The sequence below is a fragment of the Indicator indicator genome, unplaced genomic scaffold (assembly GCF_027791375.1).
Source record: "Indicator indicator isolate 239-I01 unplaced genomic scaffold, UM_Iind_1.1 iindUn_scaffold_99, whole genome shotgun sequence".
Classification (NCBI taxonomy): Eukaryota; Metazoa; Chordata; class Aves; order Piciformes; family Indicatoridae; genus Indicator; species Indicator indicator.
Genome location: NW_026539215.1, coordinates 18371 through 42248, shown reverse-complemented (window position 1 = coordinate 42248; position 23878 = coordinate 18371). Strand labels below are relative to the sequence as shown.

Genomic DNA, 23878 nt, shown 5'->3' with positions numbered 1-23878 from the left:
TCCCGGGCCAATAAAGCCGCTGGCGCCGCCGCTGCTGCTGTGTATCACTCTGGCCCCCGGGGGCGCGCTGGGCCGCGGGGGGAGGGGCGAGGCGGGTCGCGGCTGGAGGGCGGGGCGAAGTCAGCAGCGCAGCCAATGCGGTGAAGCGGGCCGGGTGGCACAGCCAATGGCGCAGCGCGCCGTGCGCAGGCGCGGAGCAGGAGGCGGCTGGCCATGAGCGGCAGCGCCGAGGCCGATCCGGCTCCCGCGGCCCCTCCGGCCGCCCCCGCGCCGCCCGCCGCGGCCGCCGACAGCAAGCCCAGCCCCGCCGCCCTCGGCAGTGCCGGTACCGGGGCCGCCCCAGGCGCGGTGGGCGCTGTGGCGCGGGGAGCCGAGGGCGGAGCGGCCGGCGGGAGGGGGCCTGGTGAGCGTTGCGGGAAGGGATTGTGGGGGAGTGCCGGCGGAGAGTCGCGGGAGACCGGCGGGATGGGAACCGTCCACGGGGAGTGTCCGTGATGGGCGGGGTGCGAGGACCGGAGAACGAGGCGGACTTGCGGGGTGAGGGGACTGGAGGACGGGCCCGGCTCCCGGGGGACGGGGATGGGGGTGTGTGGAGGACGGAACGGGCTCCTGGGGGTAGGGATGGGGGGTGGAGGACGACACCAGCGCCCGCGGCGGGTCCCGTGGGTTCAGAGGCTGAGCCTTGTTCCCGGAGGCTCCCTTGGGGTGCGCGGCCGGCAGCGGGCCTCGGGCGCCGGCCCCGGGCCGGTGCTGTGCCGCTCGCTGAGCCCCGGTGCCCGCAGTGCCGGTCTCGGCGGGGGTGGCAGCGGCTCCCAGCGAAGGGGCGATGTCCAACGGCGTCTACATGCCGCCCAGCGCGGCCAATGGCGACGTGAAGCCGGTGGTGTCCTCCACGCCGCTGGTGGATTTCCTGCTGCAGCTGGAGGATTACACTCCCACGGTACCGGCACCTGGAGCCTGCCCCAGGCTGCTCTGGTGTCCCTGTGCCCTTTCTGGTGGCCTCTGTCCTCTCTCTGGTTGTCCCATTCCAGCTCTAGTGGTCTCTGTCCCCTGTCTGGTTGTCCCATCCCAGCTCTAGTGGCCTCTGTCCCCTCTCTGTTTGCCCCATCCCAGCTCTACTGGTTTCTGTCCCCTCTCTGGTTGCCCTGTGTCCTCTCTGGTGGCCCTGTCCTTGCTTTCCCCACTTTTGGTGGCCTGTGGCCCTGCTCTGGGGGCAGGGGTCAGGCTGGGTGGTCTGCAGGGTGCCCTCTGTGCCAGCTGCCCAGGGCTCCTCCAGCCTCTGTCCCTGCAGATCCCAGACGCCGTCACTGGATACTACCTGAACCGGGCAGGCTTCGAGGCCTCGGACCCCCGAATGTGAGTGTGGGGGTGGGCAGTCTGTGGGGGGCAGGGCTAGGGGCAGCAGCAGCAGCTGGGAGCTGTGCCCAGCAGGTGCCTTCTGCTCCCCAGCATCCGCCTGATCTCGCTGGCAGCACAGAAGTTCATCTCTGACATCGCCAACGATGCTCTGCAGCACTGCAAGATGAAGGGCACTGCCTCGGGCAGCTCCCGCAACAAGAGCAAGGTGCTGGGGGGGGCAGGGCTGGCTGGTGCCCTGCTGAGCATGCTAGGGCCAGACAGTGCTCTCCTGGGGGCAGGTGGTGCCCTCCCAGGGCTGTGTCCTGCTCAGTGTCCTCCTGGGGGGTGCTGGACCTGCTGGGTGGAGGTGGTGGGCAGGGGCTGTATGGGCAGGGTGGGGCTGGTGGGAGGTGGTTGGTGGGAGCTGGGCTGGTGGGAGGTAGCTGGTGGGGGCTGGGCTGGTGGGAGCTGGGTTGGTGGAGCTGGGTTGGTGGGAGATGGTTGGTGGGAGCGGGGCTGGTGGGAGGTGGTTGGTGGGAGCGGGGCTGGTGGGAGGTGGTTGGTGGGAGCTGGGCTGGTGGGAGGTGGTTGGTGGGAGGTGGTTGGTGGGAGGTGGTTGGTGGGAGGTGGTTGGTGGGAGGTGGTTGGTGGGAGCTGGGCTGGTGGGAGGTGGTTGGTGGGAGCTGGGCTGGTTGGAGCTGGGCTGGTGGCTTCAGGAGCATTCAGGAGCTGCAGCTGCCATAGAATTGTCACAGCCTGATGGGAAAGGACCTCTGGAGCCCACCCAGGCCAACCCCCCTGCCCCAGCAGGGCATCCCCAGCAGCTTGCCCAGGGGCACCATGGCTGTCCCCAGAAGGAGGCTCTACAGCCTCTGTGTGCAGCCTGCTCCAGGCCTCCAGCAGCCTCACCCCAAACAAGTTGCTCCTGCTGGCACCTCCTGCCTGCCCCTTGCTTCCCCTTGGCCCAGCCCTGGGTACCACTCAGCAGCTGCCAGCCCCAGCCTCTTGCCTGACCACAGCGCCTTGAGCTCTTTGGGCAGTGATGCCCTCTGGGGCTGTTCCTGTCTGGGCAGGGTCACCAGTGGTCACCCAGGAACGTGCCCAGGTGGCATCTGCAGCGTCTCCAGCACTGCAGAACCACCCAAGGGCCCCCAAGCCCTGTGTGTCCCTCTGGGGGCACAGCAATGCTGATGCCTGGGCAGGAGCCTCAGTGGGGAGCAGACGCAGAGGGTGCTCCGCCCTGCCAGCTGGCACCACGGCCTGAGGCTGGTGGCATCTCTGGTGCCCAGTCCTGCCCCGTGTCCTGCTCATGGCCCAGCTGAGGCCACCTAGGAGCTGCCGAGAGCCACAACTGCTGCTGTAGGGAGCTGGGCAGGTCCCAGGGGGCACGTCCCAACCCCAGGGGATGCTGAGGGGCTGCAGCAGCTCGAGGTGCCCCTGCTGATGCCCCCCCTTGTGCCCCCAGGACAAGAAGTACACCCTGACCATGGAGGACCTGACGCCGGCGCTGGCTGAGTACGGCATCAACGTGAAGAAGCCTCATTACTTCTCGTGAGGAGGAAGCAGGGAGGGGGCTGCTGTGTGCCAATAAACACTTGGGGGGCTGCAGTGCCCTCTGTGCCCCACGGCCCAGGCTGCCAAGAGCTGCCCTGCGCTCTGTGCTGACCCTCCCCCAGCAGAGCTGCTCCCTGGGCTCTGTGCTGACCCTCTCCCAGCAGAGCTGCTCCCTGGTGTCTGTGCTGACCCACAGCAGAAGCCCCTTGGGGGAGGGGGGAGGAGGGGGCAGCTCTCCTCCTGCCCAGCCCTGGAGGGGTTTGGTGCCCCCCAGCTGGGTGCCCCCAAGCTGCCCCTGCCCCATACCAGCAGCAGCTTTGGGTTCAGAAATGTTTATTTTGGTGCTGGCCGTGGCGCCAAGTGAAGCGCAAAGCTGGGGCAGTGCTGGGCGAGCTGCACCCCGCCATGCTGGGTAGGAGGGCACCAGGGCCCTGGGCACTGCCCGCTGTGGAGCTGGGACCCTGGGCACTGCCTGCTGCTGGAGTGGGGCTCTGGGCACTGCCCGCCGTAGGACCAGGTGGCAGCAGCAGGGCCAGGATGGCCTCACAGCCCCATGGGCCTCTGCCCGTGGCTGCCAGGAGGGCACAGGAGCTGCCCAAGCCATGTTCCCCCCAGCATACTCATGGTCCTGCAGTGTGCCCATGGTGCCACCATGTGCCTATGGTGCCACTGCATGCCCATGGTCTGGAAGTGTGTGGTCCCACAGTGTGACCGTGGTGTCACCATGTGCCTATGGTGTGCCAGTGTGCCCAGGGTCCCACAGTGTACCCATAGTAGCAGTGTGCCCATGGTCCCACGCTGTGCCTGTGGTGGCAGCGTGCCCGCGGCGTGTCCGTACCGTGTGCCCCGGGGCGAGGGGCAGCAGCTGCTGTGGCCCCAGAGGCGTGGAGAAGGCACTTGAGGGGGGCAGGGCAGGGGGCAGCAGGGCAGGGCTGGCAGTGCCCTACTTGTCCTGCATCTTCTCCAGGATGGGCACAATCATGTCGAACTTGGGGCGCTTGGCAGGGTCCTCGTTCATGCAGATCTTCATCAGCTTGCAGATGTGTGGGGAGATGCCAGGGGGGATGGTAGGGCGCAGCCCCTCGAGGGCCACCTGCAGAGGGCATGGGGCACGAGTGGGGACCTGCAGCTGACACTGCCTGGGACATCTGCCCCCTCCTGCTGCTCTGGGCCAGAGCTTGGCCAGGCTGAGAGCCAGGTCCAGACTGGGGGCACCAAGCATGGAGAGCTGAGAGCTGCAGGCTGGGAACTGCTCAGGCTGGGGGTATGGTGCCAACAGCTCCTGGAGACTCCAAGCTGGGGAAAGGTTGGAAACTACCAGTTGGGAAAGGACCTGGGGAACTGGAGCCAGTGGCTGGAGAGGAGCCACGGGGTGCTCAGGGGGCAAGGAGGGCAGCAGCAGCCTGGGCTGGAGCAGCAATGGTGTGGGCAGCAGGAGCAGGGCAGGGATTGTGCCCCTGGCGGGGCACAGCTGCAATGCTGGGGCAGGGTTGTGCCCTCCCTGCCAGAGGGCATTGAGGGCTGGGGCAGTGCCAGGGCAGGGCAAGGAAGCTGGGGAGGGGTCTGGGGAAGGAGGAGAAGGCTGTGGAGAAGTTGTGAGGAGCAGCTGAGGGCCCTGGGGAGGTTGAGGCTGCAGCAGAGGAGGCTGAGGGGAGACCTTGTGGCTCTCTGCAGCTCCCTGAGAGCAGCTTGCAGCAAGCTGGGGCTCAAGGGCTGCTCCTGAGGGTTGGGCCAAGAGGAGATGGCCTCAGGTTTTGCCAGGGAAGCTTCAGCTTGGCCCTCAGCAACCATTGGTGCCCCTGGAGGGTTGCCCAGGCCTGTGCCAGGCTGCCCAGGGCAGTGGTGGAGTCCCCATGGCTGGAGGGGTTTGGCAGGTGTGGAGCTGTTGTGCTGAGGGCCAGCAGGTGGTGGTGCTGGGGCCATGCTTGGGCTCCCTGAGCCTGGAGGTCCCTCTCGAGGCCTGGCCGTGCCCCTGGCTGTGCCCAGCCCTCACCTTCATGCCAATCTCCATGTTGGAGAGATCTGCAAAGGGCACCTCGCGGGTCACCAGCTCCCACAGCAGCACGGCGAAGCTCCACATGTCAGCCGAGCGCCGGTTGATCTCCTCAGGCTTCTTCTGCAGGGCTGCAGTGGCCCCGGGCGTCAGGGGGGGCAGGGGGCAACGGGGGGGCAGCGGGGGGCAGGTACCACTCACCCTCTGGTGCCACCCAGGCCGGGGCATACATCCTGCCCGGGCACTGGAAGGAGAACTTGGCGTCAGCCATGCTGATCCGCGCCGTCAGGTCCTCATCAATCTGCGCACGGGGTAGGGGGGGGGAGATCATGGCTGCGCCCAGCCCCCCGGGGCCGCGGGGTGGGGGGCAGGGGAGGCAGGGGGTGCCCACCATGACGCTGCGGCTGTTGAGGTGGTGGCGAGGGATGAGCGGCTCCAGCGTGTGCAGGAAGGCCATGCCCCGAGCCAGCTCCAGCGCGAACTTCACTGCCTGTGTCTGGTCCACCACAAAGTCTGCGGGCAGGGGGCACAGAGGGGTGGCACACAGGGGCAGGGGGCACAGGAAGGGTGCCACAGAAGGGCAGGGGGCACAGGGGGGTGCGACACAGGGCCTGGAAACCCCTCCTCAGCCCCAGCCCACCCCAGGAACGCCTGGGAACGCCCCAGGGCTAGCCTGGGGGGGGTAGGAAGGGACCCTTGGAGCCCACCCAGGCCAACCCACCCCCCTCTGCCCCAGCAGGGCACCCCCAGCAGCTTGCCCGGGGGGGCGGTTAGAAGCTCTCCCCAGAAGGAGACTCCACAGTCTCTGTGGGCAGCCTGCTCCAGGCCTCCAGCAGCCTCACCCCAAACAAGCTGCTCCTGCTGGCACCTCCTGCCTGCCCCTTGATGCCCCTGGGCACCCCTGAGGAGGTCAGGCCCCAGTCTCTTGCCTTCCCCCTCCCCTCCCTTCGATGAGCTTTGAGAAGCCCCTGGATCAGCTGCCCAGGGTGGCACCCCCCCTGAGAGGTGCCCCCCCTGCACAGATACCCCAGAGAGGTGCCCCGGACTCACTGGTGCCCTCGTGCAGGACGTTGTAGAGGGAGCCGAAGGGCATCCAGTGGCAGACGACGCAGGGGTGTGGCGCTGGGGGCGCCTGGCAGGCTCCCAGCACTGGCAGCACATTGGGGTGGGAGAAAATCCTGGCAGGGGAGGAGGCAGCCCTGAGCACGGGGGGGGTGCCCACAGCCCCCCCAGCACTGCTGCTGCTCTGCAGCCTCCCAGGGCCTCTGCAGCTCCCCAGGGCCTCATTGTAAGACCTCCTCCTCATCCCCCAGAGCCTCCTCCCCCTCTAGAGCCTCCTTCCCCCCCCCCCCGAGCCTCCTCATCCCCCAGAGCCTCCTCCCCCCCCCGAGCCTCCTCCCCCCCCCAGAGCCTCCTCACCCCCCAGAGCCCGGTGTCCCTGGTGACCTGTGCAGTGTCCTTGGTGCCCTGCCGGTGCACTCACCGTAGCTTGGGGTACTCCTCATTGAAGTCTCTGCTCTTGCGCGTGGTCCAGTCCCTGACCTTCAGCATCTTGACGACTATGTCGGTGCCCTGCCAGCGCCCCTTCCACAGCTGGGGGGCAGCAGGTCACCAGGGTACCCCAGGACACCCTGGGCACCAACAGGGCCTCAGGAGGTGGAGTGGTGATGGCACAGCTCCACACAGGGATGAGGAACCCATCACATGGTGCCCATCATCACAGGGTGCAGTCACTCTGGGCTGGCATCAGCCCAACCTTACCTCTCCTGACTGGTTCTCGTTGAGCTTTTGGCTGAGGCTCAGCTGCTTGAAGTCGATGCCAGCCAGCTTGTTGAGGGTGCCATTCCCTGGGAGCAGAGGGAGCTGTGCCAGGGACCAACCCCTGGACATGGAGCTGGTGCCATGGACCAGCCCCTGGAGATGGAGCTGGTGCCCACTGGACCAACCCTTGGACATGGAGCTGGTGCCAGGGATGCCCTCATGGGAGGACAGTGGCTATGGGACCCCTGCCCCCCGAAGTGCCACCTTCTTTGAAGATGTTTCCAGCTCCAAGCAGAGCCACTGGCAGTGCCAATCCCCTGCCCAGGACCCCCAGGAGAGCTGAGCTGGCCCCCGCCGTGTCCCCCCAGTGCCAGCTGTCCTTACTGGGCCGGGTGCGGGTGGTGCCCTTCCAGAAGGTGTCCTTGTAGGGGATCTTGGTCAGGCTCTGCCCCAGCTTCTCGGCACGCTCTGTGGGGGCACAGGTGGCACAGGGTGGGCAGTGAGGCAGAGGGATGACAGCAGGGCAGAGGGATGACAGCAGGGCACAGGGCTCAGTAGGGGGCACAGGGTGGCAGCGGGGCACAGGGATAACAGCAGGGTGCAGGGTGGCAGCGGGGGGCCAGTGCCAAGCACAGGGCTCAGTCGGGCACAGGGTAGGCAGGGGGCAGCTGGCACCCCTCACCTCGCAGGGCTTCCCGCAGTGGTGCCTTGGCCTTGTCCAGGGCAGTCTCTCCGTACTTGTTGGCGACGCTGACCAGGGCACCGCTGCCCACCAGGTCCTGCGGGCACAGAGGGCCAGGCCCTCAGCTTTGCCCTCCTGGTGCCCAGCAGGGCCCTCCCGTGGTGCCCAGGGCTGCTCCTCACCTCTGCCACCTGCTGGTGCCCCCAGAAGCAGGCATAGTGCAGCGGAGCGTTCCCGTGCTCATTCACCGCGTTGATGTCTGCCTTGAACTGCAGCAGCTGGCACAGCCACAGGCATCAGCCTGGCAGGGCCCTGCCACCCGCACCTCCCCCAGGCACGGGGGCATCAGCCTGGCAGGGCCCTGCCACCCGCACCTCCCCCAGGCACAGGGGCATCAGCCTGGCAGGGCCCTGCCGCCCGCAGCTCAGCTGTGCCCGGTCTGCCGGGGCTGGGGTGCCCGGGGGGTGGGTACCTTCTGGACGATGTCACGGTGCCCGTGGCTGGCTGCCAGGTGCAGGGGGGTGTCATCACCGCGGTTCATGACGTTGATGCGGGCACCACGCATTATCAGCATGTCCACCACGCTGGCACGGCCCTCGCGGCATGCCCAGTGCAGGGGGCTGAAGCCGTGGTCATCCCTGCAGGGGTACCGTGGGCACTGTCACACAGCCCCAGGGGCACTGTGGGCACAGTCATACAGCCCCAGGGGCACCGCGGGCACAGTAACACAGCCCTGGGGGCACTGTGGGCACAGTCACACAGCCCTGGGGGCACCGTGGGCACAGTCACACAGCCCCAAGGGCACTGTGGGCACCATCACCCACACAGAATCATCGAATCATGACTCAGTCAGGGCTGGAAGGGACCTCAAAGCTCACCCAGTGCCAACCCCCTGCCATGGGCAGGGGCACCTCACAGCACAGCAGGTTGCTCACAGCCACCTCCAGCCTGGCACTGAACACCTCCAGGGATGGGGCCTCAACCACCTCCCTGGGCAACCTGTGCCAGGCTCTCACCACCCTCCTGGGGAAGAATTTCTTCCTCACCTCCAATCTGAACCTCCTCACTCCCAGCTTTGCTCCATCCCCCCCCCCTCCTCCTGGCACCCCCAGAAGTCCCCTCCCAGCTCTCCTGGAGCCTCCTTCAGATGCTGCAAGGCCACCAGAAGGTCTCCTGGAGCCTTCTCCTCTCCAGCCTGCACAACCCCAACTGCCTCAGGCTGGCTCCAGAGCAGCTCCAGCCCTCTGCTGCTGCTGGCCCTGCTCTGGACACCTCCCAAGCCCCTCCAGATCCCTCTGGATTAGAGAGGCTCATGCCCGGGGGGCACCATGAGTACTGTCACACAGCCTGGGGGCTGCCATCAGCCACCCACCACAGCTGGACAGGGAGAAGGTGAACCATGGGGGGACACTGAACTGGGGGGGACACTGAGCAGGGGGGGGGACACTGAGCCGAGGGAGGATATAGAGCTGGGGGGGATACTGAGCTGGGGGGGGATACTGAGCTGGGGGGGGGGACACTGAGGTGGGGGGGGATACTGAGGTGGGGGGGGATACTGAGGTGGGGTGGGGAATACTGAGCTGGGGGTGGGGACACTGAGCTGGGGGAGGGGATACTGAGCTGGGGGGACATATAGAGCCAGGGGGGATACTGAGGTGGAGTGGGGGATACTGAGGTGGAGTGGGGGATACTGAGCTGGGGGGGGGATACTGAGCTGGGGGGGGGACACACTGAGCAGGGAGGAGATACTGAGCTGGGGGGGACACTGAGCTGGGGGGGGATACTGAGCTGGGGGGGGGATATAGAGCCGGGGGGGATACTGAGGTGGGGTGGGGGATACTGAGCCGGGGGGGGATACTGAACTGGGGGGACACACACTGAGCAGGGGGGAGATACTGAGCTGGGAGGGGACACTGAGCTGGGAGGGACACTGAGCTGGGAGGGGACACTGAGTCGGGGGCGGATCCTGAGCTCGGAGGGGACACTGAGCCGGGGGGGGGATACTGAGCTGCGGGGGGACACTCATCCATGTCCCTGCCCCCCCAGGAGGGCCTCATCCTTGTCTCCTCTCCAGCCCTGGCCCAGCGGCGCTGGCAGCAGCCAGGTCCCGCCCCCGGCCCGCGGCCAAGTACGGGGGAGGAGGAGGAGGAGACCAGGGCCAGAGGGGGCCTTAAAAGGAGCCTGGGGCCTGGCAGGGGGGCAGCGTGACCCTGCTTCCCTCCAGCTCCCCACATGGCAGACCCCTGGCACTGCCAATCCCTGGCACTACAGACTCCCCCGCACTGCCCCTGGCACTGCAGACCCTTGGCACCCCTTTGGTCTGGGACAGCTGGGGGTGATTGGGACCCGCAGGAGGGCCCAAGAGCCAAGGCCAAGGGATAGTCTCATGCCCAGGGCACCGCTGCTCTGCCTTGAGGGGATTCTCAGGCACAGGCGTGGTCAGCGGTGGCCATGGGGACATAGAGAGCCAAGGAGGGGACACTGAGCTGTGCGGGGAGATATGGGGGGCACTGAGCCATGGAGAGGACACTGAGCCGTGGGGGGACACTTCCCCGCAGGGGACACGGAGCCGCCGCAGAGGCGGTGGCCGCCGGACACGTCGTGCCTGGGCGGTGCCGTAACTTCCTCCGGCCAGGAGGAGCTAAGCCCCAGCCGCTGCCCGGGCACGGACGCGGCGGAAGCCGTTCTGGGCCCCGTCCAGCACTCCCCGCCCGGCCGCCGCCGCTCACCCCTGATTGAGGTCGTTCTCGGTGTTGTCCAGCCACAGCCGCACGGCCACGGCGTTGCCCTCCCGGCACTGCGTGAAGATGTCGTCCATGGCGGAGGGGCTGCGGGGAGGGGGCAGTGAGGACACGGAGGGGTCCCTGGGCCTCTGTCCCCCCTTTCCCGGGACCTCCCGCAGCCCCTCTGCTCTGCGGACGCAGGGCCGGGAGCCTCCGTGTCCCCTCGGGCAGCCCCGGGGGACGGCGCGGTCCGGGCACGGCGCTGGGCTGGCAGCCGCAGGGGAAATTCGCGGCCGAGCCGGCAGGAAGCGGCTCCGGCACCCCTAGCTTATCGGGGGGGGGCAGCCGGAGCCCGCGGCCGCAGCTCCGGGGTCTGGGGGGGCAGCACCTCCTGACAGGACCCCCCCAGCTCCGGCCCGGACTCGGGCTAGGCTTGGCACCGTGGCAGGATCGCGAACCTGAATCTCAGGTGCCCAAAGTCGCCCTCGTTGAAAGCCGGGACCCCTCCCGAGGTCCCCAAACTCCCCCTGAGAACCCAGGTCCTCAAACGCCCCCCTCTGAGCACCGGGACCGCCGAGACCCCCCCAGTCTCCTCTTCTCTGACAAGCTGGGACCCCCCAGGTCCCCAAACTGTCGCTTCCAATGCTCCCAGCTGGGCGGCTGCAGGACACAGGGTGGCATTGGTGGCACTTGTGGCACTGCCACCAGACCGGGCTCGTTCACATCCCCGCATCCCGGAGCAGGACTAGGGTTGGGGCACCCGGGGCACTCAGTACCCCCGTACCCCCGTGCCACCGCCACCCTCTGCCCCCAGCCCTATCCCTTGTCCCGAACTCGTGCCCTCCGCACCGCATCTCCGGGGTTTAGGAGACATTCCCAGGGACGGGAGCTCCTCCACTGCCCTGGGCAGCCAGGGTCCGGCCTGAGCACTCCTCCGGAGCACCGATTGCCCTCCATGCCCAACCCGAATCTCCCCGGGCAGCCCTAGGCCGGTCTCTCTCGCCCCGGTCCGCGGGACGCTCCGTGAGGGCCCCGCTCCGCCTGCTGACTCCGTCCCTAGCCGTGGGTCCCGCCGGCTCACACCCCCTGGGCCCGGTTCTTCCGTTCTCAGCCCCGGGCCGCCACCAGCTCCGCTCCACCCGCGCTCCAGCCCCGCCGCACCGGGGCCCAGCCCGGCCGCCAGCCCTCCGAACAGGATCCTGGTCCCTATCCCGGCAGGAGCTACCCCCTCCTTCCCCTCCCCGTCCCCGTGCCGGTGCCGGCCGCTCTCACCGCTCCGGTGCTAGGCGCAGGGCGGCGGCTGCGGCGGGCGCGGGACAGCGCATAGGCTCCGCCCCGGGCACCGAGCGCGCACAGCGCCCCCTGTCGGCCTGCTGCTGCACAGCAGCGGCACCGGGGGCTCTTCGGGACTCCGGGCGCAGGCGGCCTGGAGGGCCGGGCAGCGGCACGGGGCAGCGGCAGAGGGGGGGACTGAGAACGGCCAGGCCCGGGCAGGGGCCGGGGGACACAGGCTGGGGGCGGGACTAGACATGCCGTGGGCGGGGCTAAGCAGGCTGGGTGCGCCTGGGGGCGGAGCCAGGTCGCTCCCCATCCCGTCCGCTAGGGGGCAGCGATGTCGTGGCTGCTCCAAGGGCCCCTCTATCCCTGCCGCTCCCCACACGTGGTTCCGGTACCGGGCAGGGCCGCGGGCTCTTGGCGGAGCTGCCCCTGCCGTTGGCGACCCAGGCGGGCTTCGCGGCCATGTTCGTGGAGGAGGAGGAGTGGAGCGATGGAGCAGGGCCCCGCCGCGCCCCCCAGGCCCCGGGCCGGCCGGTAAGGGAAGCGCAGGGGCCGCGGCAGGTCGGGCCGGTTCCCGGGCACGGCGCAGGTGACTGGTCCCGCGCCCTCCCCAGGCCTCCGCGGTGGCGTCGAGGAAGCGGCAGCGGCGGCGGGGGCTCCCGGGGGTCTGCACGGCCGGGACCGGTCAGGATGAGGAGCTGGCGCGGAAGCCACCCGGGAAGAGGCGGCAGGCGGCGAAGCGCAGAGCTGCGGCGGGGGAGCCCCGAGAGAGAGAGCAGCAGCAGGGCCCCGACGGAGGTACGGCTGGTGGGGAGCTGGGAGCGGGGCCAGGGGCCGCCCACCGCCGCCCTGACCCCGGTCCGTCCCCTCAGACGCACCGGCTAAGCCGCCGATTCCACCCGGAGCTACCGCCGGGGAGCCGCCGCGGAAGCGGCGGAGGAAGAAGCGCGGTCCGAAGAAGGAGCCGCTGGCGGAGCCCTTAGCGGGGCTGGGCTCGGTCACCCCGGGGCTGCCTGGCAAGGACGCGGCTGCCCCGGATCGGTCGGAGACCCTGCGGGCGCGGATGGAGGAGCGGCTGCTGGGTGCCCGGTTCCGGTACCTGAACGAGCGGCTGTACACGAGCAGCAGCCGGGAGGCAGCGCAGCTCTTCCGCAGCGACCCCGAGGCCTTCGAGATTTACCACCGGGGCTTTGCCCGGCAGGTCGCCCGCTGGCCACAGAACCCTACCGACCGCATCGTCCGGTACCTGCGGAAGCGGTGAGCGGAGGAGCAGCGGGAGGACACCGGAAGTGGAAGGCGGTGGGGCCCAGGAGCAGCGAGAGGCGGCGGTGGGAGGCAGGGCTGCGGAGCAGCAGGGAGCAGCAGGGGGCGACAGGGCTGGGGAGCAGCAGGGAGCAGCGGGGAGCGACAGGGCTGGGGAGCAGGGGCCAGTGAGGTGTGGGGGAGGAGCGTCCTGAGCACTGCTGTGCCCCCAGCCCAGCCTCGCTGGTGGTGGCCGATTTCGGGTGCGGGGACTGCAGGGTCGCCAGGAGTGTCCCCAACCAGGTGCATTGCTTTGACCTCCTCCCACTGTGCCCCCGCATCACTGTCTGCGACATGGCTCAGGTATGGTGGGCACCGGGGAGCTACCCTGAGGGGGTCATTGGGCATCTCGAGGGTCCTCTGTGCCAAGGCAGCACAGAAAATGGGGGCCCTCCAGGCAGAGCCTGGGGAGGGACTGAAGGCCAGGGGCCCCTGACCCCTCTTCACCCCCTCCTCAGGTGCCCTTGGAGGCCGAGTCGGTGGACGTTGGCGTGTTCTGCCTGGCACTGATGGGCACCAACCTGCAGGAGATCCTGGAGGAGGCCAACCGCGTGCTGAAGCCAGGGTGGGTAAAGATGCCGGTGCCAGTCTGGTGCGGGGGGGGGGGGCAGCAGAGTGGGTAGTGGGGAGCAGAGGAGCCAGGCCATGCCCCAGAGGTGTCAGCCGGGCTGGGCTGTTGCACAGGGGCACGCTGCTGGTAGCTGAGGTTGCCAGCCGCTTCGAGAGCATCCGCACCTTCCTGAGTGCCATGGCGCAGCTGGGCTTCAGGAGTGTCTCCAAGGTGAGTCCTTGGGCACAGGGTCTGGGGGACCTGGGCGGGGGAAGGGGGTGGGGTGTCTGTGATGGGGATCTGGGGGTTAGGAGCAGCTGAACAGGCTGGAGGGCTGGGGCCTTGCAGGCACGTGGCATGGGGTCCTGGAGCCCACAGTGAGGTAGAAGTGCAAGTTGGGATCCTAGTAGGCAGGCGATGGTCCTGGGGAACACAGTGGCAGGGGTGTAGGGTTTTGGGTCCTGGGGCCCACAGGAACATGGTTAGGGAGCATGTGGAGGTCCCGTGGCAGTGGGGATGTGGTTTAGGGTCCTGGGGCCCGCAGGGCTATGGTGCAGTGATGAAGTGTGGGGTCCTGGGGGTGGTTTGGGGGTCCCAGAGCCCAGGGGGAGGTGGTGATAGAGTTTAGGGTCCCGAAGCCCTGGGAGAGGTGGTGATGGGGTGTGGGGTCCCCAGGACCTCTCCAGCAGCTTCTTCTACTTCCTGGAGTTTACCAAGACCGGAGCCCCCCGGCGTCGCCCTGTGCCCGGGCTGCGGCTGCTGCCCTGCCTCTACAAGCGGCGCTAAGCGAGGCGGAGCCTGCCCCCATGATCCCGCCCTCGACCCCATCCCCACCTGCGATTGGTCCACGGTACCGAGAAGGCGGGGCTACACGGGGCGGCCTCGCCCCCGCCACGACCCACCCACGGACACAGGGGCGGGGGCTGTGTGGGATGGCTCCGTCCCCGCTGTGGTCAAACCAATGAACTTGCGGGGGTAGGGGTTCCGGGAGGGCCTGCTCGTGGTGGTCCCGCCCCGCACAGGCGCGGTAGCCAATAAAACAGCGTGCTAGCAGTTATGTCACGCAGTGTGGGCGGGGCTGCGCCTGCGCACTGAGCGCGGGGCCTGCGCGGCGGCTCGGGGCCGGGATGGCGGCGCCGGGCGGGCCAGGCCCCGGCGCACGGCCGCTGGACATCAACCGCGCCGGTGTGGCCGAGCTGCAGGGAGCGCTCAGCGGTATCGGCCGCCGCCGGGCGCGTGGCATCGTCCGCAAGAGAGAGGTGCGGGCCGGGGCAGCGGGGTGCGGGCCTGGGGCTGGGGGCACTGTGCCGCCGGCTAGCGGAGCCGCCCTGCCCGGGGACGGATGGGGCTGCGCAGCGCGGCCGAGAGGCGCCGACCGTCTCCGGTAGCCGGAGCCCGTGGCGGTGGTCGGATGGGATGGGAGTGACCGGCACCGGGAGGGGTGTAACCGCACGGGTGTGTCCAGCACCGGTGTGGCCGGCACCGCTGGCCTCCCCGGTCCGCACAGTCGAGCCGGAAGTTCACAGCTGGGGCCATACAGGAGCCTGGCCGCCGCTCCCCGGTGCTGGCGGGGCCCCTTCTGGTAGACGAGCGAGGGTAGCCCGTCGTTACAGCGACGTCCGCTACTTGTCATAGCTGCTCCCGGCGCGGCGTTCACGGTCCCCGTGAGGGCTGGGTGCAGAGTCCGGTGCGAACGGTTGTTAGGCACCGGGTGACTGGGGCTGGCGGCGGGCTGAGGGTCATCTCCATCGTTATCACCGGGAGAGCTGGCGGGACAGGGCCCGCGGCCGGACTGGGAGCACTGGGGCTGGAGGTGCCCGGGACACCGCGCGGCGGACACCGGGGAGGGACCCGGGGTGGGGACGAATAGCGGGCCGGGCACCGGCGGCGGGAGAACCGTGGAAGAGCCGCGATGGGCCCAGGGGTGGCTGCGACCCGCCCGGGGTCCGTGTCGGAGGCGTCGAAAGCATCTGGGGCAGCTTCTGCAGAGGGTTCTGGCGCCCAGCCTCGGAGCCCCCAGCGCCGTGAGGTCAGAGGCACCTCTGGAGGTCACCCACAGCGCAGTGCCGAGGGGCAGGAGGTCCAGGGGGAGCTGGAATCCCACCGGGGAAGGAGGCTCCGCAGCCTCTCTGGGCAGCTCAGGGGCTCCTCGGGCGGTGCCAACATCACCTGGGGCTCAGCAGGGTTGGGGAAGCTCTTTGGGGTGGCAGCAGTGTGAAGGTGCCACCCGGTTGGAGCACCCCGAGGTGCCTTCCCTGGAGCCAGCTGGTGGTGATACCAGCCCCAGAAGCAGGCATGGGATGGAGAAGCTGCGACTTGCTTGGGCTGCTCCCGGGGCTCACAGCTCCACGCTGAGCCTTGTGCCCTTGGGCTAGAGGGTCCTGGAGCCCATCCGTGAGCACAGCCCCCAGGTGCCAACCTCAGCACCACAGCTCCAGAGTTTGGAGACCTCTGTGGGGTTAGAGACTCCACCACTACTCAGGGCAGCCTGGGCCAGCTGTGGGCACCCCTCAAGGGCAGTCGCTGCCCCTCATGGCTTCCCTGGTGCCACCTGAGGCCACCAAGGGCACTGCTGTGTCCCGCAGGAGCTAAGGGGCTTCAGCTGCCTGGAGGAGCTGCTGCAGGTGAAGGGCATCACGCAGAGGGTGCTGGAGCTCAACTGGCAGCGGTTGCGCTGTGGGCACCAGGGTGGCACGGGGGGCACCGATGGGGACAGCCCTGGGGGCACCACGGCCAGGCTTGGGGACAGCTCAGAACCCCCAGCACAGGTGAGTCCCAGTGTCTCCTCCCCCCCAGTGCCCCCAGTGTGTCCTCCCCCCCAGCTCCCAGTGCCTCCCCCAGTGCTCGTAGTGTCGCCCCCCAGCTCCCAGTGTCCCCCACAGGTGCCCCATGCTGAGGATGAGGAGGGTGAGGAAGGTTCTGGCTCTTGGCACTCTGGGCACTGTGGGGAAGGGACCCTGGCACCAGTGCCCGCAGGCTCCTGTGGCTCTGGTGGCCCCAAGGACCTCTCCAGGGTTGGTGGGGAGCAGAAGGAAGATGAAGAAGATGAGGAGGAGGAAGAGGAGGAAGAGGAGGAAGATGAAGGCAATCTCTATCTCTACTACAGCCTGGGGCAGCGCTGGCTCCACTGCCAGCATGGGGGGCACCTCCTGCGCCACCTGCACCCACAGGTACCTGCTGGGGGCATCTCAGGGGGTTCTGAGGGACGACTGGTGAGGAGCCTTGGCTGGTGTGGGGCTGCCCCTGGTGCCAGGGTGGCTGCGGAGAGGCCATGGGGGGCAGCTGGAAGGCCTCAGCCAAGCCCAGAGCAGGTGCTCAGAGCCCCTGACCCAAATCTCTCCAGCACCTCCCAGGTCCTATTCCATGGTCCCATCACCCAGCAGCTTCTCTGCAGATCCCCACCATAAGCATGGGCGTGGGCTCAGGGGGTGCCCAGGCTGGGTCCCTGGCACTGTGGTTGGCACATTGGTGGCCTGGAGAGTCCCTGGAGCCCTGAGCCTGCCCATGGTGCCCTCTGCCCCAGCCCAGCCTGGTTGTCCTCTCCTGCAGGGGAAGCGAAAGTCGGAGCCAGGGGGGGATGGCAGAGCCCTGGCCCCGGGCAAGAAGCTCTGCAGGGGCTCCGAGTTCAGCAGGTGAGCAGAGACCCCCTGGGGACCCCCGGTGGTCTCTCAGTGGGGCTGGTGGGGTCTCCATCCTTGGGGAGACACCAGAGCCACCAAGGTTGCACCAGGAGACCTCTGAACTTCTCCTGTGTGTTGGTGTTCCTTGGGGACCTCTCCAAGGTGCTGGTGGTCTTTGGGGACCTCTCCTGGGTGCTGGTGGTCCTTGGGGACGTCTCCAAGATGTTGGTGGTCCTTGGGGACCTCTCCTGGGTGCTGGTGGTTCTTGGGGACCTCTCCTGGGTGCTGGGGGTCCTTGGGGACCTCTCCAAGATGTTGGTGGTCCTTGGGGACCTCTCCTGGGTGCTGGTGGTTCTTGGGGACCTCTCCTGGGTGCTGGGGGTCCTTGGGGACCTCTCCAAGATGTTGGTGGTCCTTGGGGACCTCTCCTGGGTGCTGGTGGTTCTTGGGGACCTCTCCTGGGTGCTGGGGGTCCTTGGGGACCTCTCCAAGATGTTGGTGGTCCTTGGGGACCTCTCCTGGGTGCTGGTGGTTCTTGGGGACCTCTCCTGGGTGCTGGGGGTCTGTGGGGACACTTCTGGGCTCCTGACTGTGCTCTGGTGCCCCCAGGACCCTGGGTCCCTGCACCCCCAGCCCCACCACCACCTTTGGGGACCTGAGGAACGCCCAGGGGGCCCCAGGCCGCCGCTGCCGCATGCCCTCTGTGGTGCCCCCGCCCGAGCTCCAGGACTGGCTCCAGACCTTCCAGGTAGCTGCTGAGGCCCTGCCAGGGGCTGCCTGAGGAGCTGGGCGCTGATGGTGCCAAGCCTTGGGGCTCCAGCTCCGGGAAGCCTTCTGGGGAGGGTTTGGCTCCCACGAGGGCCTTGTGCCTTTGGGCGCAGAGGAGGGGTCCTGGTGCCCATCCTGTAGGGCTGTGCCCACTGCCACCCCAGCTCCACCTCGTGGGGCTTGAGGAGATCCCAGTGCCAGCTCCAGCTGGAGGGTGGCGGTGCCAGGGGGGTGCTGGCACGGTGCCGGGGGGGTTATCGGCACTGCCAGGGTGGGGTTGGCACTGTCCTGGGGGCTGTTGGCACGGTGCCTGCTGTGCCCGCAGCGCTGGAGCGGGCAGGAGAAGCTGCTGGCCCTGGACGAGCTGATCGACCGCTGCGAGCCCCCCCAGATCCGGCACATGATGCAGGTCATCGAGCCCCAGTTCCAGAGGGACTTCATCTCCCTGCTGCCCAAGGAGGTGAGCATGGCGTGGGCACGGGCTGGGCTCGGGGGGCACCCGCGGTGGGGGGCTCCTGGGGACCTGTCTTGGGGGCTGGCAGCTCCTGGGGACCTCTCCTGGGCGCTGCTGGCTCCCATGCCACAGGGCAGGGTGCCGGTGGGGCTGGGCAGCAGGCAGCAGCCCTGGCAGTGCCCGGTGCTCCCTGCAGCTCGCCCTCTACGTCCTCTCCTTCCTGGAGCCTCGGGACCTGCTCCGTGCGGCCCAGACCTGCCGCTACTGGCGGCTGCTGGCCGAGGACAACCTGCTCTGGAGGGAGAAGTGCCGCGAGGAGGGTGAGGACCCCCTGCCGGTGCCCCCCGGGCTGCCCCGCACCCCCAGCCCAGTGCCAGCACCCAGTGTCGCCCTCACAGGCATCGAGGAGCCCCTGGCCCTGCGGCGGCGCCGCCTGCTGAGCCCTGGCTTCATGCACAGCCCCTGGAAGTTGGCATTCCTGCGGCAGCACCGCATCGATGCCAACTGGCGCAGTGGCGACCTGCGGCCCCCCAAGGTGGGCACCGGCTGGGGCTGGCATGGCCTTGGGGAACAAGCACCGCCCCAGCACCGCCCATAGCACCTCCACCCCATAGCCCTCAGCACTGCCCCCCAGCATTTGCAACCCATGGCCCCAGCCCTGCCCCAGCACCACTACCCCGTGGCCCTCAGCACCACAGCTCCAGGGCTTGGGAACCCTTCAGGGCTGGGGACTCCACCACTGCCCTGGGCAGCCTGGGCCAGCCTCAAGGGACATAAATTGTTGCTCAGGGCCAAGCTGAAGCTCCCCTGGCACAACCTGAGGCCATCTCCTCTTGGCCCAGCCCTCGAGCCCCAGCTGGCTCCTGAGGGTGCTGCAGGGAGCAGGTCCATGACCTCCATGGAGCTTCCCCAGTGGCTCCTATGGACTAGGAGCTGTGGTGGGCACCAGTTTGTACTCTAGGGCACACCACCAGCTCTGACCACAGGAGCCAGCAGGGTCACACCATGGTTTGGGGGCCCCAGGTGGTCTGAGGCACCCTCCAGGAGTACCTGGCTCAACCTTTCTGGGTCAAAGCCTGGCACAGCCCCTGCCCAGCTGAAGCTTCCCAGTGTCCAGCGCTGGGGACTCCACTGGGGCCCCGGGGATGGTCACTCCAGTGGCTGATTGTCCCTGGGGTCACCAAGGTTCCTCCTGTGCCCAGCTGGGACATCCCCAGGAGTCCTTCTCCCCACCCTTGGTCTGCTCCATGGGACCCCTGGGCAAAGGGTGGCTCTGTAGCCCCCTGTGGATGCTGGCCCATGGCCAGCAGTGTCCCCCTGAGGCCAGCAGGTCCCCCCTGAGCCTTCTCCAGCTGAGCCAATGGCCCCTGGCTCCTGCCAGTGCCCCCAGGGAGGCAGTGGTGGGTGGCACAGGCAGCTCCCCACCCTAGTTGCTGTCTGTCTGTCCGTCCCCAGGTGCTGAAGGGCCACGACGATCACGTGATCACCTGCCTGCAGTTTTGCGGTAACCGAATCGTGAGCGGCTCCGACGACAACACCCTCAAGGTCTGGTCGGCTGTCACCGGCGAGGTGAGCGCCGCCAGGGGGCAGCACCGGCACAGCCCCACAATCCCGGGGCACCCCCATGGCCCCAGGACAGGCCCAAGGACAGCTCTGAGACACCCCCAAGGCACCCCCACAGCCCCAGGACAGCCACATGGCGCTCCCCACATGGCACCCCCAGAACACCACCCGGACACCCCTGGGGCAGCCCTGAGGACATGCCCAGGATACTCCCATGGGCACAGCCACCCCCAAGGACATGCCCAGGATATGCCCATGGGCATGGCCACACCACCCCTATCCCCTTCTCCTCTCCCGTGGCTGCTCCCCTGCCCCACCAGAGGCCCCAGAGCTGCTCCTGGGATGGTGCAGAGCTGGGCGGGGGGAGGTTAGGGTCAGGGCACCTTCAGAGGCTATGGCACCATGGCATTAAGGGAACGGCCAGTGCCAGCCAGTGCTAGACTGCAGCCAGCAGGGACAGCCCCAAGCACAGCTCAGAGCCACAAACAACCTGCCCTGGGCTGGTGCCAGCCGGGGGGCATCTCTCACCTCACTGGGCACCCTGTGCCAGGCTCTCCCCAGCCTCCTGCTGAGGAACCTCCTCAGGGCTGCTGGGTGCCAAACCCCTCCCCTGGCACTGCTTGTCTCCACGGGTTGCCCCCTTCCAGCACAGGAAGGCCATCAGAAGTTCCCTTCTGGGTCAGCTCCTGCTGGCTGTGTCCAGGCTGGGGAGAGGCCTTGGCAGCTCCAGGGCTGCTCTGAGGGGGACACAGAGGTGTCGCCATGGGTGGGCAGGAAGCTTGGGGGGATCCTGAGCTCCACTGGCACTGCGCGGGGGGGTGCAGGGGCAGCCTTTGGGTGCCATCCCCAGTGTATCCAGACCCTGGTGGGGCACACTGGGGGGTACAGGGCAGTCTATGGGTAGTGCCCACGATGTGCCCACACTGTCCCATGATGTTCCCAGTGCATCCAGACCCTGGTGGGGCACACCGGGGGAGTGTGGTCGTCGCAGCTCCGTGGCTCCACCGTCATCAGTGGCTCCACTGACCGCACCCTGCGGGTCTGGGACGCCGACAGCGGCCGCTGCCTGCACACCCTCTATGGGCACACCTCCACCGTGCGCTGCATGCACCTGCACGGCACCAGGTACCCACAGGCTGGGCATCATGGGCACCATGGGCACACCTTCACCGTGCGCTGCATGCACCTGCGTGGGAAGAGGTACCCACTGTGGGCATAGGGATGGGAATGGGCAGGGGAAAGGGAACTGGAGTGGGAATAAGAAAGGTATGGGAATGGCAATGGGCATGGGAGAGGGCACAGGAATGAGAATGGGAGTGGGGAGTGATGCTGCCCTGCGGTGACATTGGCCTTGGTGTGCTGCATTGCCCCTGTGTGAAGCTGCCCGTGGTACCCATGGTGAGGGTGCCCATGGTGCCCATGGTGAGTGTGCCCGTGGTGCCTGCAGGGTGGTGAGTGGGTCTCGGGACGCCACACTGCGGCTGTGGGACATTGAGAGCGGGCAGTGCCTGCATGTGCTGCTGGGGCACGTGGCCGCCGTGCGCTGTGTGCAGTACGATGGGCACCGGGTGGTCAGCGGCGCCTACGACTACACCGTCAAGGTCTGGGACCCCGACACCGAGAGCTGCACCCACACCCTTCAGGGGCACACCAACAGAGTCTACTCGCTGCAGGTACTGGGCACCGGGGGACACCGCCCCTGTGACCCACCCCCTGTGGGGGCACCACCCCTGTGACCCCCCCACCATGGGGAACCCCTGTGCCACTGCCCCGCCACCAAGGGGACAGCCCTGTGCCACCATCCTGCCACCACAGGAACCCCTGTGCCACCACAGTGACACACAGCCTGTGCCCATGGAGGGGCTTGGCAGGCACCTAAAGATCAGCCAGTTCCAGTCCCTTCTCCTCTATCTCTACCTCCCCCAGCCCAGGCTACTCCTGGCCTTGAACAGCTCCTGGGGGCGCAGCCACAGCCTCCCCTGGCATCCTGTCCCAGAGCCCTGCAGCCAGGTCCCTGTTGGTCCAGAGGAGACCTGAGTGTGCTTGGAGTGGTTGAGCTTGGGAAGACCTTTAAAGTGATGGAGACCAAGCATGGCCCCAGCCTGGCCCCAGCACCACCACCCCGTGGCCCTCAGCACCACAGCTCCAGGGCTGGGCAACCCCTCCAGCCATGGGGACTCCACCACTGTCCTGGGCAGCCTGGCACAGGCCTGGGCAACCCCCAGGGGCACCAATGGTTGCTGAGGGCCAAGCTGAAGCTCCCCTAGCACAACCTGAGGCCATCTCCTCTTGGCCCAGCCCCCAGGAGCAGCCCTTGAGCCCCAGCTGGCTGCAAGCTGCTCTCAGGGAGCTGCAGAGAGCCACAAGGTCTCTCCTCAGCCTCCTCTGCTGCAGCCTCAACCCCCCCCAGGGCCCTCAGCTGCTCCTCAGAACTGCTCCACAGCCTTCTCCTCCTTCTCCAGACCCCTCCCCAGCTTCTTTGCCCTGCCCTGGCCCTGCCCCAGCCTTCAATGTCCTTCTGGCAGGGAGGGCCCAACCCTGCCCCCAGGATCACAACTGTGCCCAGCCCAGGGGCACCATCCCTGCCTGACCCCTGCTGTCCCTGGCAGTTCGATGGCATCCACATTGTCAGCGGCTCCCTGGACACCTCCATCCGCGTCTGGGATGTGGAGAGTGGTAACTGCCTGCACACCCTGATGGGGCACCAGTCCCTCACCAGTGGCATGGAGCTGAGGGACAACATCCTGGTGTCTGGCAACGCCGACTCCACCGTCAAGATCTGGGACATCAAGACAGGGCAGTGCCTGCAGACCCTGCAGGGTGAGTCTGGGGGCACCATTGGCGCTGCCAGGCTCTCCCCAGCCTCCTGAAGAACTTCTCTCTGCTCTGGGTCTCTTTGGAGTCACAACCATCCCCCCTGGCCCTCTGCTCCCTGATGGAGTCATGGAACCACATCAGCTTTGGGTTGGAAGGACCTTCCAGAACCACCCACTGCCAGCCCTGCCCTAAGCAGAGGCCTCTGCACCTGGAGCAGGTTTCCCAGAGCAGCCAATCCCAGCCTCTCCCCACAGCAGAGCTTCCTCCTGCTGGTCTCTGGGGGCACCTCTGGAGGTGCTTCAGCAGGTCCACACCTGTGCTGTGCTGTGTTGTGTTGTGCTGGTGACTCCAGGGTGGAGCTCCTTCCCCTTCTCCATCTTGTCCTTTCTCTTCTCCATCTCCTCCTTCCCCTGCTGTCTCTATGTTCTCCATCTTCTCGTTTCCCACCACCTTCTCCTGCCCTACCTCTGCCCAGTGCAGCACCTCGTGCCCGCCGGCAGCGGCACCACTGAGGCCAGTCCGTCCCGCAGGCATAGTGGGTACCGGCGGTGGCAGCGCTGAGCCGGTCGGTCCCGGGCTTGCCAGCGGTGGCAGCGCTGAGCCGGTTGGTCCCGCAGGGCCCAGCAAGCACCAGAGCGCCGTGACCTGCCTGCAGTTCAGCTCCAAGTTCGTGGTGACCTCCTCGGACGACGGCACCGTGAAGCTCTGGGACCTGCGCACCGGAGAGTTCCTGCGCAACCTGGTGGCGCTAGAGAGCGGCGGCAGCGGCGGCGTCGTCTGGCGGATCCGCGCCTCCAACACCAAGCTGGTCTGCGCTGTGGGCAGCCGCAACGGCACCGAGGAGACAAAGCTGCTGGTGCTGGACTTCGAGGTGGACCTCAAGTGACCCGGCGGGGCCGGGCTGGGGGGTGCTGGGGAGGGGGTTCGGCGGGGCTGGACCTGGCACCGGCCCCCGCAGGGCCCCCCTGGGGCCTTATTTATGGCGCAGAGCTCAGGGCAGCAGCGCCTTTTGTACCTCATAATAGACTCTATTTGTGTAGAGAGGTCTCCTGCTGGTCACCTTCTGCTCCTCCTGTTCTATCCCCTGCTCCATCTCCTTTTGTACCTCATCACAGACTGTATTTGTGTGGAGAGGTCTCCTGCTGCTCCATCCTGCTCCATCTCCTTTTGTACCTCATCACAGACTCTATTTGGATAGAGGTCTCCTGCTGGTCATCCCTTGCCCATCTCCTTTTGGGCCTCAGCAATAGACTCTGTTTGTGTAGAGAAGTCTTCTTCTGCTCCATCTCCTGCTTCTCCTCCCTCTTTTCCATCTCCTCTCTCTTCTCTTCCATCTCCACCTCCTTCTCTCCATGTCATGGAATCATTTGGGTCAGGTGGGACCTCAAAGACCATCCATTGCCAACCCCCTGCCCACACCTCCCAACTAGAGCAGGTTGTTGAGGGCCTTTTTCTGCTTCTCCTCCTCCTGAGCA

General features: G+C 67.6%; 4 protein-coding genes across 4 annotated transcripts; 3 read left to right on the top strand and 1 right to left on the bottom strand.

The window, feature by feature from the left end:
- The first annotated feature begins 213 nt into the window (after positions 1–213).
- TAF10 (TATA-box binding protein associated factor 10) lies at positions 214–2960 on the top strand. The gene is made up of 5 exons (XM_054398751.1): positions 214–403; positions 783–940; positions 1292–1356; positions 1450–1564; positions 2804–2960. The coding sequence occupies exons 1-5, from the start codon at positions 214–216 to the stop codon at positions 2891–2893; spliced, it is 618 nt and encodes a 205-aa protein (XP_054254726.1). The 3' UTR covers positions 2894–2960.
- An 875-nt stretch (positions 2961–3835) lies between these two features.
- Positions 3836–10146, bottom strand: ILK (integrin linked kinase). Its single transcript, XM_054398743.1, has 12 exons — positions 10058–10146; positions 7801–7966; positions 7511–7606; positions 7329–7425; positions 7031–7114; positions 6647–6732; positions 6369–6478; positions 5936–6063; positions 5277–5398; positions 5087–5186; positions 4886–5016; positions 3836–3985 (listed from the first exon to the last, which is right to left on the bottom strand). The coding sequence occupies exons 1-12, from the start codon at positions 10144–10146 to the stop codon at positions 3836–3838; spliced, it is 1359 nt and encodes a 452-aa protein (XP_054254718.1).
- Positions 10147–11791: 1645 nt separating this feature from the next.
- Positions 11792–13967, top strand: RRP8 (ribosomal RNA processing 8). Its single transcript, XM_054398747.1, has 7 exons — positions 11792–11863; positions 11944–12127; positions 12202–12586; positions 12805–12934; positions 13090–13196; positions 13316–13412; positions 13857–13967. The coding sequence occupies exons 1-7, from the start codon at positions 11792–11794 to the stop codon at positions 13965–13967; spliced, it is 1086 nt and encodes a 361-aa protein (XP_054254722.1).
- Positions 13968–13987: 20 nt separating this feature from the next.
- LOC128980285 (F-box/WD repeat-containing protein 7-like) lies at positions 13988–23289 on the top strand. Its single transcript, XM_054398746.1, has 13 exons — positions 13988–14116; positions 14249–14440; positions 15767–15949; positions 16731–16813; positions 17411–17549; positions 17895–18029; positions 18220–18343; positions 18422–18558; positions 19479–19592; positions 20530–20711; positions 21034–21259; positions 22196–22406; positions 23021–23289. Exons 1-13 carry the CDS (start codon positions 13988–13990, stop codon positions 23287–23289), a joined length of 2124 nt encoding a protein of 707 aa, XP_054254721.1.
- Positions 23290–23878: the final 589 nt, after the last annotated feature.

What these genes read in the sequence shown, in the direction of transcription:
- TAF10 (XM_054398751.1), top strand. Translation starts at nt 214, where the DNA reads ATGAGCGGCAGCGCCGAGGCCGATCCGGCTCCCGCGGCCCCTCCGGCC. An exon ending in GGCCGGCGGGAGGGGGCCTG is followed by an intron (nt 404 to 782) that starts GTGAGCGTTGCG and finishes CGGTGCCCGCAG; the next exon opens with TGCCGGTCTCGGCGGGGGTG. An exon ending in GCTCCCGCAACAAGAGCAAG is followed by an intron (nt 1,565 to 2,803) that starts GTGCTGGGGGGG and finishes TTGTGCCCCCAG; the next exon opens with GACAAGAAGTACACCCTGAC.
- RRP8 (XM_054398747.1), top strand. Translation starts at nt 11,792, where the DNA reads ATGTTCGTGGAGGAGGAGGAGTGGAGCGATGGAGCAGGGCCCCGCCGC. An exon ending in GCAGCAGGGCCCCGACGGAG is followed by an intron (nt 12,128 to 12,201) that starts GTACGGCTGGTG and finishes CCGTCCCCTCAG; the next exon opens with ACGCACCGGCTAAGCCGCCG. An exon ending in GTCCGGTACCTGCGGAAGCG is followed by an intron (nt 12,587 to 12,804) that starts GTGAGCGGAGGA and finishes CTGTGCCCCCAG; the next exon opens with CCCAGCCTCGCTGGTGGTGG.
- LOC128980285 (XM_054398746.1), top strand. Translation starts at nt 13,988, where the DNA reads ATGATCCCGCCCTCGACCCCATCCCCACCTGCGATTGGTCCACGGTAC. An exon ending in AGGGGCTCCGAGTTCAGCAG is followed by an intron (nt 16,814 to 17,410) that starts GTGAGCAGAGAC and finishes TGGTGCCCCCAG; the next exon opens with GACCCTGGGTCCCTGCACCC. An exon ending in ACAGAGTCTACTCGCTGCAG is followed by an intron (nt 21,260 to 22,195) that starts GTACTGGGCACC and finishes TGTCCCTGGCAG; the next exon opens with TTCGATGGCATCCACATTGT.
- ILK (XM_054398743.1), bottom strand. Translation starts at nt 10,146, where the DNA reads ATGGACGACATCTTCACGCAGTGCCGGGAGGGCAACGCCGTGGCCGTG. An exon ending in GGCACCAGCAGGTGGCAGAG is followed by an intron (nt 7,426 to 7,510) that starts GTGAGGAGCAGC and finishes CTGTGCCCGCAG; the next exon opens with GACCTGGTGGGCAGCGGTGC. An exon ending in ACATGGAGATTGGCATGAAG is followed by an intron (nt 3,986 to 4,885) that starts GTGAGGGCTGGG and finishes TGCCCTCTGCAG; the next exon opens with GTGGCCCTCGAGGGGCTGCG.